This window comes from Clytia hemisphaerica, unplaced genomic scaffold, assembly GCF_902728285.1.
Source record: "Clytia hemisphaerica strain Z4C2 unplaced genomic scaffold, Clytia hemisphaerica genome assembly, whole genome shotgun sequence".
NCBI classification, from domain to species: domain Eukaryota; kingdom Metazoa; phylum Cnidaria; class Hydrozoa; order Leptothecata; family Clytiidae; genus Clytia; species Clytia hemisphaerica.
Genome location: NW_027103862.1, coordinates 58,255 through 73,060, shown reverse-complemented (window position 1 = coordinate 73,060; position 14,806 = coordinate 58,255). Strand labels below are relative to the sequence as shown.

Genomic DNA, 14,806 nt, shown 5'->3' with positions numbered 1-14,806 from the left:
TCTTTATAAATTTGGTATCATTGGAAAGATATTAGTTAGTGGAACAATTTGAAGTAAAAAAAATCCTTAAAATAATCCTAAAAATGAAGATGAAAATGAAGAAGAAAAAAATGAAGATCTTGTAGAAAAGTGCTATAACTATTATTTTCACTGAAGTGAAACCTTGATTATCGAACGTCATTACTGTGAAAAAAATTCTCAAAAATAATCATTCAATCAAAAGATACCAAACAAAGTTATAAGCTAATTGACGTCTAAAAACGCTGGTTTCTGCTGTTTTCTGCTGTTTTTTGGGGTCAATCACTTATTAGCTTTGTAACATAACTTTGTATTGAATAAATATTTTAGTGAAATTTCTTCACAGTGATGATCTCCAAAGATCAAAAATCTCTCCTGTGAAAATGAAAGTTATAGCACTTTTCTACAAGATCTTCATTTTTTTCTTATTCATTTTCATCTTCATTTTTAGAATTATTTTGAAGATTTTTTTATTTAAAATTGTTCCACTCACAAATATCTATCCAACGATACCAAATTTTTAAAGATTAAAGAATTCCTTCAAAAGTTATAGGTAAAAGAAAAAAAAGTGCACACTTATCGTGAATAGACTTTAAAACCCCTGTCTCAGGGCCCCAGTGGAATTTCTTCTCACTTCGGGGTGAAAATACAAAATTCCAATGGGGATAGCAAAGTCCAGTGGGATCCTTTTGAAGTGCAATTTTTTTCCATTCCAAATGGGGATGAGAAAAACAAGGTCAATTTTCGGTGGGCTGAAATTTTAGGGTATTTTTTTCATCGGGGACGAAATTTTAGCCAAATTTGCCGGTGAACAGGAGGTCCCACCAGGTCCCTGACAAAGGGGTGTTCAATACTTTTCATCTTAAGTACTACTCAATATCAGAATTTGTGATTTAAGGTCTAATTGTGTTTTTAAAGAAAACGAATTTCGCGAAAAAAAATCTCAAACAAAGTATGGGCGAAAAACGCCACACCAAAGGGTTTAGAAACTTCTTAACATGACTAAATTACATGGGTATGTAGTAGAAAAAAAAGTGGATAAAGTTACAGATGAATATAATTAGTTTACTTTTACTGCTTCTCTTTTAAATGAAAAGAATTGTTGGGTATCACTTTGTAATATTTTTGGAACATTTTGATCAGTTAAAATTTTGGTTCGATAATTTCCCCAAAATCGTCTAATAAGTTTAATTATAAGACATTTTATTAAAACATTTATAATAATCATCTGATTAGATGGAATATTTTGATCAGCTAAAATTGTGGTTCAATAATTTCCGTAAAATAATATACTAGCAAGTAGCTGTCGCTATGAATGCCCCGCCGATAGCAGATATTAGCCCAGAGGAACTTAGCCATGAATAGAGCAAGGGAATCATAATCAGACTATAAATTGGTGAAATGAGTCTTCATAAAAAGTGCTCAATGTTACTAGAGCTGTTTAAAAGTTAAGAAACACGAGTCGATGCGCTTAAAAATTCCTCAATAAGATCCATACATAACGAAAGTGTCAATCCAAAAAAAAAAACATGTTAAATCTACACTTTCTGATGCAAAGTGACCTAAATTAAAACCATTACAGGTTTCGCAACATATTAAGAACTAGAATGATATCAAAGTTGATTTTCTTCAATCACCAGATAAAAATCGTTTTTGAAAACCCAAACATAAGATGTGTACTGTGAAACTGAAAGTGCTTCCCTCCCATAAAGAATACATAATGCAGATTAAAGGTGAATTCTAAAATGAAATTGAATACAATTTCAGTCATTTGATTTGAAATTTAAAAAGTAAGTAACTTTGGACTGGTGGCATACAATACTGTAGATATAATTTATTTGTATCAAAGGTTGCTGAAAATTATCTGAAAAACTTTAACAATGTTTATACGTGTTTCTGCAAAAAAATTTCAGTTAGCTTGAATAAAGTTTCTTCATGGTTACTAAAGATATAAATTTGATAGTTGCTCTCAAAATTGCCAGTTGAATCAGATACTTTTAATAAAGGTATTAAGTTTCAGGGATTAATTTTCCCGGATTTCACAGCTTTTGTTCTTATTTACAAAAGACCATAAAATAAAATCCTAAGAAAATCTGAAAAGGGGCCTTCAGCGAAAATTAGTCACCATGAAAATATTAAAACATCATTTAATCCAGGGGGGTCAGTGTACTAGGAGACGGCATGTATCTGTACTACAAGGTGTTTTTCAAAACTTGACACCCACCCACCCCTGAAGTACACCATACTACATGGAAAAAAACCAAAACCACCCCTACCCCCCATTTACTACTGGGTAGTACTGGAAAAAAAAACCAAACGCCCCATCCCCCCCCCCCCATTTTACCGGGTAGTACCGGGAAAAAAAAAAACAAAAATCACCCCATACCCAAGCCATCCCCCCCCCATTTACTACTGGGTACTACCTGGAAAAAAGCCCCTAACCACCCCACCGCTTACTACCGAACACTACCTGGAAAGATGCCGAAACCACCTCATACCCCTGCAACTTACCTCCACACCTTGTTTTACTAAGATTACAGCTGTTTATGTAACCCAGAGTGTAACAAATTTTACTTTGTAAGCTAATCCAGATAATTATGCAAACCATTTATATTTTTAAAGAATGTAAATGTGAGCTATAAATTATCAATACAATTGAACAATTAAATGTAAACAATGATTTTAAATGTTTGAGTTTGAGTTTGATAATCAAATGTTTGGATTCAAATGTTGAAATGTTTGAATTCGAATGTTTGAATTCGAATGTTTGAATTCGAATGTTTGAATTCGAATGTTTGAATTCGAATGTTCGAATTCGAATGTTCGGATTCGAATGTTCGAATGTTTACATTGACTCGATAAACCTTCATTTTACTTTAGTGGGATCTGGTAGGATTTCAATACATTTTCAGAAGTTTGAAAGAATGATCTTGGGCAAACTTGGCTTGATCAATTTATAATAGAACAACTTTACATTTCTATTTTAGCAGATAATTTCTGAACCTTTTTGTTTCCATACTGTTATATTACTGAATTAATGCTAAATAGTCATAATAGATCTTTGTTTTTCAGCTGTTTAAGTCTGATTAGCTTTATATCTGTTTTAGATATCAAAGGTTTGAAAGTTCTCTTGTTTCTTTCAGTGAAAAAATATGAATGAAAAAGATCAGTGTTCCTTTTGTAGCAAAGACTTTTCAGAGCTTAACAAACACAATAAGGAGAAGCATATTGAAGCTTGTAGAAAGAAGAATGGCAAGAGGAAATCTACATCGACGATAACAGCATACTATCAGAAAAAAACAAAAAACTTCTCAGACCTCCTCCTCTGAATCAAACTTAACAGAATCACTATCAGTAAGAGAAGAAAAACAATTCAGACAGGAACAGACTTGACAATGATGTAGAGAATTGTAGAAGAAGTACAGTTCAAGGCACAAAAGGAGCGAAAAACATGAGAATTGGTGTTGAACTGAAATACTGTTCTGGATTTTCCCCAAATCCCCCGATTAACATACTTCAAGACTTTCCCTACCAAATACTGGACAGTCAGCCTTTTGTGATTTCAAAACAAAAATTTCATACCAAACAATGTAGTCTGAAAGACTTTGTGATGGACATCAATGTTGATGGAGAAATAAACAAAGACTTCTCTGTTAGGAAAAGACTCATCTCTAAAAAGAATCCTAGCACGTTCTCAAAACGATGATCCTTCAACCCATATTCCAAATGAATATTTGACATTCAATCAATTGAAAAACAAGTTGGAGAAAAATCAGAAAAAAGCCTCTCTCCTTTCTATTGAGAATTACAAACTTAACAACAAGGTGGAGCAACTTGGTAAAACGCTTTCTTTTTACAAACGCTTTGTTATCTATATTGCTGAAATAAAGTTCCACGACTGCACTCTTGTCAATGTTGCCCTAAATAACAATCGAGTATCCAATATATTTCTTGGCAAGTGCACAGATGCTGTGGCAGGTGTTTATAAAGCCAGGTTGACCAAGATGATAAAGACTGGCGTTTTTGGTTTTAAAGTTTGGAGGCCCATCACTACTGGATATTTTGTACAGGGCAAATGTCCTCCCAAGTACATCCCTTGCTTACAGATGAGTAAAAAGGTATTTCATTTATCATTTTCAAAACAAACACAAGAAATCCTTTTAAATGCGTTATATTGTATTGAACTCAGTTGAACAATGCTCTTTTATTACTGTATTGTTTTTTTATTCTAAACATCTACCATCTACCTGTATCTACTCTCGATAATAGTTTGTTGTTTTTTATACCTTTTTTTATTTTAAGGAGCACATTTGAAATCATTCGTGGATATGTCATACAAAGATTGTTTCAATGAAAATTTCAACATGAAGTTTGAAGGAGATGAAAGTTCAAAATTTGGGTTGTCTATCAAATCAGATGAGACATTTATCAATCCTCGGTTGCGATACGATTCAAAAGCCAATAAGATTGTTGGTACCTGCTACGAACACCATGGCAATGTAAACCTAGATTTTAAGACAATGGAAGATGCTGAAATCCTACAAGAAAAACTTTCAGCAGGGGAAATCCATATTCCCAAAGAATGTCTGGTTACTGGTAAGTGAAGTTTGTAGCCATTGATATTTAGGTCATTTCTACTGCCAGTCACTGCTTCATTCCCTGCAATTTTAAGGCTGATCCAACAATACATAACTGACTTATTTTCTGATGACATAGACGAATTGGAACAGATTCCATATTTTAACACTTTTTTGCTTTAGGTATTTTGTCTGTTGTTAAAAATGTGCCTTTTCAAGTCATCTTGATGTGGCCAACATGCACGAAAGATGATTTTCAGGAATGTGTAGCATGTTCAACAACATCAGCCAGAGCATCAAAAACAAAATAGATGCAAACCCTTTGAATTTTAACACTGACGGTGATTCAACTCGAAGACAGGCCATGCACGCTATCACTCAAAATGAACTGGATTCTAACTCAGATCTTGGGAAGAAAATCCTTGCCCTTCCATTGATTGACACAAATGTTGGTAACAACCTCGAAAAATGCTGGACTTCATTAATAAGTGGCAAGCTAGAAGTTGCTAATATTCAAGTAACTAAACAGGACGTGGGAGACATAATGAAGCTTGCAGATATTCGTACACATGAAGTGGAATCACTTGTTTATCCAAGGGATAAACAGAATGTGCCTTTAGCTTCAGATTGTCTACTTAGCTTCATTGAAGTAATCAAAGACGAAGCCAAAAGGGAGCAGATACCTTTCAAATTGACTTTGATCAAAAATGTTCTTGTCTTGGTTGCCGCAGTTTATGAAGCTATCATTTGTTTGTATTCATATGCAGAGCATTCACTCACAGATCAGGTTTGGGATAATAGTGGAGTCGTATCATCCATTTTCTCAGTAGGGGGTATCAAATTCTCAAAAGCATGATTATTCTTTCCTTGTTTGATTTTGATATTTGCATTTTTCATTTTGAAACGCGGACCTCATTAATGATTTTCATATAGTTGTTTCTTTCAAGAAGGCAGGGTAGGGACGTCCAAAATTTGTGTATGAGCAGGTATGAGAGCAGATTTTTAGTAAAAATTAATTATCCATTAAAAAAGGATAGTCACTTTGGCATTATTAATATAATCTGCTCTTGTAACAAATTTTCTAGCATCCCTATACTTACTAAGGAAATTAATATCTTCTTGTTTTGCTTTGTTTTACTTCAGGTCCAATTCATTGCAACAGGAGCTTCCTCCCTTCTCGCTCTGAATAGGGAAGATGCATTTAAGATCCCAAACCAACTCTACCACGATCTTCAAAGCACATTTATAGATACTATTTTTTGTATTGCTAAACTACAAATTGATGCACCGACGCAATCTTTCTACACAGCATTAAATGGAACAGATCCTGCGGAGAGATTTTTCGGTAACTGTCGAATGTCATTCGGTCACAAAAACTTGGATGCATTCGAGCTCATAAACTCAAGTTCTTCAATATCATTATGCGACGAGATTTTATCAAATCATCCCAAATGGGTTCATAAAGGTCGATTGTCTCGCAAGCTTGTATTGGACCACTCAAGTTGCAAAGACTGGTCTGGCAATCTTGTCGTTTCTAGTGTCAATCTGACAACATCATGGAAGTTTGGACTTCTACAAGGACAAGCTTTAGCAGTCAAAGCTGAATTTGAATTCAATCCTGTTGATCTTAGTCTTGAAGGTGTCACTCTAATGCGCCCTTTCTTTAGAGTTATTGGTGTCAGTGAAAGGGAGGTAGACTGGTCAGTGATGGAAGAAGAAGAAGTATCAACATCAGATTGCGAGGTAGTTCAAGAGAATGAGGAAGTAGACGGAGTAGAGCTTGTTGATGTCATTGACAGTGACAGAAATGTTTTGTCATATTTTGAAGTTGGTGGAAAGAATGTCTATAAAGCAACAGTCCTTAAACAAATTTCAAAAGAAAAGCCCCTATCTGCAGATCGATTGAGAAAGGTGAGAGGATTGAGCAAGTTTGCCAGTGATTCTCAGGAAAAGGTTAGTCTGAATGACACAATATCTGTAGGGGATCCTATCATTGCCGAGGTGGAAAAGCAAATGAAAATTTCTGTTGTCGTTGGTATCAAAGATGGAGATCATGCTAAAACTTTGATTCCGTCTAAGGACCTGGATAACATTTCTGTTCAAGTACAGGTTAGAGAATTAGAGATTACAGAGGTTGATGGAAGACTTTATTCTACCGGAAAGTGTGTTTCAGATCCATTATTGGTTAAAGGGAAAAATTGCATGACCATCAAACCAGAGATCTCATTGAATCCCCCCAAGGCTGCTCCATTTACAATTTTGATAAACAACTAATCCAAGACATTAGTGTCCATTTGACTTTAAGCTCAAACCAACCAGAAAACGCTCCATCATCTTCTGCTTCTGTTGAAGTTAACGCCACATCAAAGAAAGTTAAGTGCAAAATCTGCACAAAAATGGTAGAGCATAAAGAAATGAGAATTCATATCGGCAAACATATCATTAATAAGGAAATAACAATAACACAAACATTATGTGGGTTTTGTGGGAAAGAAGGGTGCAAGCTTTCCTTGGTATCATCTTCAAAGAGTGGTAACAATGTATATTACAGTCCTCAATCTAATTGTCTTTACTTTTACAAGTATAAAAGAGTTGGCAATAAGTCTACCAAAACAACTCCATGTACAAATCGTATCATCACTTGCCCCTCATGCAACATGTACACTTTGTGGCGGGATATAAAACTTGAGACGTTTGTAACGATTGACAGGTTCAAACTATTGAATTGAAAAGTAAATAATGACAAGGATTGACTATTTGAAAATTTGAAAATTGAAATTATAAAATACTTAAACTGAAATGACGCAAATGAAAACTGAGAAAAATGTGATTGAACAAACTGAAAATGAGCAAAGTGAGACGCACAAAGAAAAAATGACACATGAACTCGCAAGAAAATAGCACACTGAGAATTCAACAGAAAAAGAATATTGATAAAACCATGTGTCATTGAAGTCTATAAATAAATTTTTACAAAGTGTTTTTGATAAATATGATAAATAAATAAAATCTTACCAAGTTAGCCCAAATGAATATCCCTGAATGAGCTTGAAATTTGGTTGAAATTTAATTGAAAATTGATGAAAGTTGAAATTTGTTGAAGTTGAAAATTCATTGATGTTGAAATTTTGTATACGAACCCATCTCCTCGCACTTCTCTCTCATAGAGAATGATAAAAAAACTTGGATTGGAAATCAGAAAAAGTGAATCGGATTTATGAGTCTCTCAAATACCCGAGAGACTTTGAATAATGACGTAATCTATTTATAAGTAATTAGCTAGAGTATAATTTTTTTTATTGCACGATTTTTTATGTGATAATTAAATAAAAACAATCAAACGAAATAACTTTTTCATTCAATGATCGCGTTACACTGGCCCAACCAGGATGCAAAAGTTATTTTGTAGCTGAATACACACTATTCAGATCATCCACCAAATCATGTTCATCTGTTTGATGAATGACTATCAGTTCTCTGACAGCACGTGTTGTTTCACGAAACGATTTCTCATTAGCATTTTTGTAAAGAACAGTCACTTTACGAATTTTGTTATCATTACCGTGATGCGTTTCTTTGACGATTCCGTATTGGTAAGTGGAAGAAATAGCAGAATCATTCTTTGCGAAAAGAACAATATCGTCGACGGCGATATCACGATCTTGGACGAACCATTTTGGTTGGTGCATCAACTTTGGTACATGGTTGATGAGCCATTGATCAAACCAAGCGTTGTAGATTGCAGTGTTTGAGTCGAGTATTTTGGAGAAGCTTTTCGTAACTTCTAACGGACCAGCCGGACTACGATCATTGTTTCGTCCTAACTTCAATCGATTTGGCGTGATAAGGTCCATGGTATCGAAATTGGACACAATACCATTGAGTGCGAGGGGCAAATCGTTGATTGAATTAGCGACTTCTGAGCAGATAGTTTCCCATTGGATGACTGATAACCGATGCCCAGAAAACGACTTTTCGATTGATGATTTCACCTCACGAATCTTTCTCTCGACCTTTCCATTGTAATTGTGACCTCCAACTGGACAAAGTTCGAAGTCGACCAAAACGTCGACGTGAAGACGATGTTGTAGATCGTTGAAACTGATTTTGGTGTCTTGGAAGCCTTTGATGATTTGACTTCCTCGATCAACGTACATTGTCTTTGGATACCCATTGTCGCAAGCGAAACGAGTGAACGACATGAGGAACGACGGAGTACTGTAGTCGTCCATCACTTTGATTGACAATGTTGATGTAGAGATGCAGCAATAGAGTGATAACCAGATCTTGATAGTTTTACGTTTGTTGTGGCTTGAATAGGCTTGGAAGGGTCCAGCGAGGTCACATTGTGTGTTATAGAAAGCAGGAGCAATCGTTCTGCAACAACTTGGTGTTTTGCCCATGCTGACTTTGACTTTCGATTTTTCGAGGAAACGACACAATTTGCAAGATGCTTTGACCTTCTTTGCAACTTCGCGTCCTTCAATGATGAATGCCTTCTGGGATGCATAGCGTAACGTAGCTTCGATGCCGGAATGTTTGACGACTTTGTTGTGCCAGTGAACGTCACTCAGGACGGCGTAGGCGATGGGTGAATGTTTGCTGATGATTGGAACGCAGAAGGTCGTTTGATGTAGATCTTTCATCACTTTCGTCATCGGAGTGATCACGTTGATTTCGTCTGTTGGCATGATACGACCAGTATACGTTAGGATGCCGTCAATCTCTGTTGATATGCGTTTGTACTTCTCTTTACTGACGAACTGTTTCACCTCTTCAGTACCCTTGCGCCAGAAGTACGTCTCGGCTTGCTTGAGTTGATCGTCAGTCAGTCGTCCATTTGATTTGAATTCGTAGGTTGGTGCAGATGATTGTTTACGTAGAGCTACTAAAGATCTAAGTAGTTGTAGAAATTTAATGGCTTGAGCAAGTATTCTGATGACCTTTTGAAAACGAAACTTATTTGGGTCAATCAGATATTTGGAGCATGAATAGTGATCTCGAACTTCGGACACAATCTTCATTGATGCCAAGTAAACTTCACGACTGCCTTGAATTGCCTCATTCTTGATTTCACATAAGTCAGTAGAATTGAAATTAATTTGACTTACAGTTTTGGTTGGGAAGGTTGATTTGTCACCCCTGAGCCAGGAGTGCCCATTGATCCATGTTGATTTGCTGCTGATATCGTCTATTGTTGCACCTTTACGAGTTGCGATATCTGCGAGCATGTTGTTTGTGTCGATGTGTTGCCAATCTTCACGAGTTGTGTGTCGAATGATTTCGATTATTCGATTTCGAACGAATGGCTTGAGGGAGATTTCATCATTACTGATCCAGTGTAGAACGATGGTGCTGTCTGTCAATTTGATTGATCCGTTGTGTTTGGACTTCAATGCACGTTTGACGACTTCGGAAGTATGAGTGTTGAGGACAGCTGCTTCGAGTTCAGCTCGAGGTTGAGTTGATGATGACAAAATCTTTGATCGAGCAAATACGAGTTGGCACGAATATTCACCGTTTAAACGTAGTATTCTGGCATAGATAGCAACGGCTGCCATCTCTTTGGTTGCATCACCGAAGTCGATGGTCTCAATCATTAAGTTGGCTGCATCATCAGGCACGATGGTTCTGGCGTATCGAATTGATTTTATCTCTTGAATCATTTCGAAGTTGGATTCCCATATGGCTCTAAGGTTGTCCGGTATGGCATCGTCCCACTTCAAACCACGTTGTACGATGTTGTGGAGATCAATCTTGAGTGACGCAGTGATTGGTGTGATCTTCCCAGTGATGTCGAATAGCTCGTGCACCTTGGATACGCAATGACGCCTTGTGAGGGTGGATGGAACGATACCAACTTTCTCATCTGGTTTCTTTCCTCGTCGTTTCTTGGCGAAGTTTAGTTCGGATACGTCGATCGATACTTCGTCATCTTTAGGATACCAAATCATTCCTCCTACACCGATTGATTTGCCATCTTTGGAGAGTGATTCTGGAGGATCGCTGCCACTGAAGGTGAAGCCTTTTAATCGGAATCCACCTCTACCGAGTGAGATTTCCATTTGGTCGGCTCTTTCCATGGCGGTTTTGAGATTGTCTTCTCCAGTGATACAGTCGTCGACATAGAGATCGAAGTTGACAATGTGATCGATCTCAGGGAATTCGTTTTTGGATAGTGCTGACGTTTGTCGTATTGCTCGCTCTGCCTGGTTGCCGCTCGACTTAACCCCATAAATCAAGGTTTTGATAACTTTTTCTTCCGGAGGTTGGTTGGGATGAAGATCGTTCTTCCACAAGTATCGTTGGTAGCACCATTGGCTTTGATCGAGTTTGATCGCGTTGTACATTTTGGTTACGTCAGTATGAAATGCGACTTTGTGACAGTACCAGCGAATGAGGATTTCGACAAGTTTATTCATACCGTTGGTGCCCTTTGCGAGAATTGAGTTAAGACTGTAGCCGCTGTTTGTTGGTTGTGATGCGTCGAAAACGACTCGGCAAGGTGTTGTGACGGAGCTTGCTTTCCAAACTGCCCTCCATGGTATAAAGTTTTGAATTGGGCTGTGTGCCAATTGGTTTTGAACGTTGGGATGAAGGTTCCTGATGAAGTCGACGTGGCCAAGTTTTTGGAGCTTAGCCTCAGATTCGATGACGTCACGTTTGTCATTCGGGTAAGAGGATAACTTCTTGACTTGTTGGTCGTACACCTTCTTGGCCTTCATTCGATTTGGATGTAGTCTGATATTGGGATCTTGTGTGAAGGGTAGAGTCGCCACAGTGATCTTCTCGTTTGGTATGACTTCGATTGACTTGTTGATGATATCGTGTTCGATCTCTTCACGAATACTGATGGCTGTTATGGAATCGTTGGTCTTGCAGTTTTCGCAGTCTCGACACTTCATACATCGGTAATTGATGATGCTACCAGCTGTCTCTGCTTCGTCGAATTGGTTTTTGTTGGGTTTTGCACAAAGGAGTGGTACGTCTGGGTTGACACTAAAACCAGACTTGTAAATTGTTAATTGATTTGAAAAGAAAGTATTCTTACCACTTCCTTTGAATTGCTGTTCGATCATTGAGAATATTTCGTGTGGTCCTCCAATTATACCACGACTGCCATCTGGATTTTTGAACAATGATTTGTAAATGGTGAGTCCTGAAGGCATTTGGAAGATCACCTTGGGGTGGTATCGTAGGTATCGTATGCCAATCATAAAGTCGACGTCACCTCCGACAGATGATGGAAGCTTTGGTAAAGTTGACGGATTCCCTCCACTCCGACGAAATGCATCATGGATATCATCTTTGACTTGACCATCGAGAGGGTAATTTGGAAATGTTGAAGTGATCTTCTTGAGAGCGACACCGGTGAGTGTCACATTTGAGCCGTCAAAGGTTGGTAGATCGATACTGTAGATGCCCTTGGATGACAGTGTTGATACGTCGCCAACACCACCAAGCTTGATAGGTCCCTTTTCTTGAAGTCGGGCTCTCGATTCCAATTGATCGATCGCGTGGTCACGTACAACAAAATCGCTGCACCCAGAATCGTAGAAGATCAGGTAAGATTTTGAGTTGATGATGATTTGTTGAAGCTGATATATACCTGAAGCTGAGTCGTCATTTTGTGGACGGATTGGAAAAGATTGAAACGTGTAGTAGTTCGATATCGTTTTTGAAAATTCTGGGATGTTGGGTCGTTTGACAATGCATCGCGATTTGAATTGTTCCAGTACTTCTTGGTTGCCGGGATCTGACTTGTGGTCGTTGCAAACGAGAATGTGCTTCTTCATTGTGTACTTCTCGTGGCTCGGATGTTGACATGTGAAGACCTTTTGACATTTGCCTTCACGATGTTTTCCCGTAGTGGCTTGAGCTCCTGGAAATAAGCACTGATAGCAAAGGTTTTTACGTTTGAGTTCTGCAAAACGATTTGAAGGTGTCATTTCGACGAACTTTTTGCACACAAAGTATTGAATCAATTTTGTGCCCTGTGGACCAGAAGTCAATATATGATCGGACGAATCACAAATAAAACATTTCGATTGGTCAGGAGGGGATGAAGTAGGATCACTCACCTCTGTATCAGTATAATGTGAACGTGGTTGTTTCGGTGGTTGTTTTGGAGGTTCGTTGGTTTGCTTTTTGATCAACATCTTTTGTTGCTGAATCTTCATCTCTGATTCAAGGAAAATGATGAGTCTCTTCCATTCAGCTTTGGGGGATAACGTTTCGTTTGAAATCTGTGTCAACCAACGAGATAATCTAGCATCTCCGATCAGCGAGTAGATTTTGTTGATACCACCTCCATAGTAGAGGAACTGCTCGATCTTGTGTGTTTCTGCAGTTGTCGATAACTCTTTGAGGAGATTGACCATCTTGTTGAGGGCGTTGGCTGTGGATTCAGGATCTTTCATCCGATAGAGAGGATCGAGATTGGCCAGTCGGTTGAGTTTTTGGTTGAGTAGTATCATAACGTCACCATATGTTGATTTAAGGCGTGACCAAATCTCGTCAATGTCGGTGAGCATCTTGACGACACCTAAAGCTGGTTCTTGTAGGTAATTATTCTTTAGAAGATCTCCTAACAAATGTTTTGGTGTTGATTTCTCGTGGACCTTACTGAAATTGTCTTTGAAAGTATAAATGTCTATGACGTCATCGTAGCCACTAAATTTGCTAATTTCGATATTAAGTTTGGCAGCTGAGAAAAGCTTTTGTTTGTAGACATCACGATCTCCAAGAGAAGAGGTTAAGTGTTCGACAAAATTTGACTTTGTTGTAATTAATAGTTCATACCTCTCTCCTAATGTTTTAATTTCCAATAAGGTTTCAGGAGTTGAAACTGGTTTTTCTAGCAGAATAGATTGATATTTCTTGGCAATTCTGTCGATTTGGTTATCTCTGCTGGCAAGACTGGATTTGATCTGGATAAGCTCTTCATCGGTGAGATTGGATGTATTCTGTTCGAATTCTTTGATAAGGTCGTTGACTGTTCGTGTAGTGTCCTTGATGGAGAAGAGTAGAGCGTCTTTCTTACCATCGTTTTGTTGTTGAATCTTTGTGTCCACGATTTGTCTGAGTTTTGCTCTGGAGTCTTTGATTTTACGTACATAATCTCTGATTGATTGAAGAGATGCTTTTGTCGAGACGAGAAGCTCGTGTTCTGGGTTTTCGGCATGGATTGCGTTCTCGTTTTCTCTGAGGAGCAAACGTAGCCCCATCAGTTGTTGAATAGATTCATCTATGTCGGTCAACGTGGAGGTGGGATTCTCCTCAATGACATCGGTGACCTCTTGAATGGCGATTTTCGTTGAATTGATTATTTCGACGGACATATTAACTGTCCTGTTGGTGGTTCGTATTGACGTTTGATTTGGTTTGATTACACGTTTCCCAGTTGAGTGGAGAATTTGATAGTCGATCCTTGGAACGTTTCGAAGATTTCTTGACATGTAATCGACGAATTAATTTGATGAATGATCGACTACTTGTTTGAATGTGGCGGGATATAAAACTTGAGACGTTTGTAACGATTGACAGGTTCAAACTATTGAATTGAAAAGTAAATAATGACAAGGATTGACTATTTGAAAATTTGAAAATTGAAATTATAAAATACTTAAACTGAAATGACGCAAATGAAAACTGAGAAAAATGTGATTGAACAAACAGAAAATGAGCAAAGTGAGACGCACAAAGAAAAAATGACACATGAACTCGCAAGAAAATAGCACACTGAGAATTCAACAGAAAAAGAAATATTGATAAAACCATGTGTCATTGAAGTCTATAAATAAATTTTTACAAAGTGTTTTTGATAAATATGATAAATAAATAAAATCTTACCAAGTTAGCCCAAATGAATATCCCTGAATGAGCTTGAAATTTGGTTGAAATTTAATTGAAAATTGATGAAAGTTGAAATTTGTTGAAGTTGAAAATTCATTGATGTTGAAATTTTGTATACGAACCCATCTCCTCGCACTTCTCTCTCATAGAGAATGATAAAAAAACTTGGATTCGAAATCAGAAAAAGTGAATCGGATTTATGAGTCTCTCAAATACCCGAGAGACTTTGAATAATGACGTAATCTATTTATAAGTAATAAGCTAAAGTATAATTTTTTTTTATTGCACGATTTTTTATGTGATAATTAAATAAAAACAATCAAACGAAATAACTTTTTCATTCAATGATCGCGTTA

General features: G+C 37.2%; 2 protein-coding genes across 2 annotated transcripts; one reads left to right on the top strand and one right to left on the bottom strand.

Annotated features, from left to right (window-relative positions):
- Positions 1 to 5,070: 5,070 nt before the first annotated feature.
- Positions 5,071 to 6,941, top strand: LOC136808306 (uncharacterized). The gene is made up of 2 exons (XM_067064842.1): positions 5,071 to 5,382; positions 5,739 to 6,941. The coding sequence occupies exons 1-2, from the start codon at positions 5,140 to 5,142 to the stop codon at positions 6,867 to 6,869; spliced, it is 1,374 nt and encodes a 457-aa protein (XP_066920943.1). The 5' UTR covers positions 5,071 to 5,139; the 3' UTR covers positions 6,870 to 6,941.
- A 1,052-nt stretch (positions 6,942 to 7,993) lies between these two features.
- Positions 7,994 to 14,509, bottom strand: LOC136808307 (uncharacterized). Its single transcript, XM_067064843.1, has 2 exons — positions 14,448 to 14,509; positions 7,994 to 14,148 (listed from the first exon to the last, which is right to left on the bottom strand). Exon 2 carries the CDS (start codon positions 14,051 to 14,053, stop codon positions 7,994 to 7,996), a length of 6,060 nt encoding a protein of 2,019 aa, XP_066920944.1. The 5' UTR covers positions 14,054 to 14,148; positions 14,448 to 14,509.
- Positions 14,510 to 14,806: the final 297 nt, after the last annotated feature.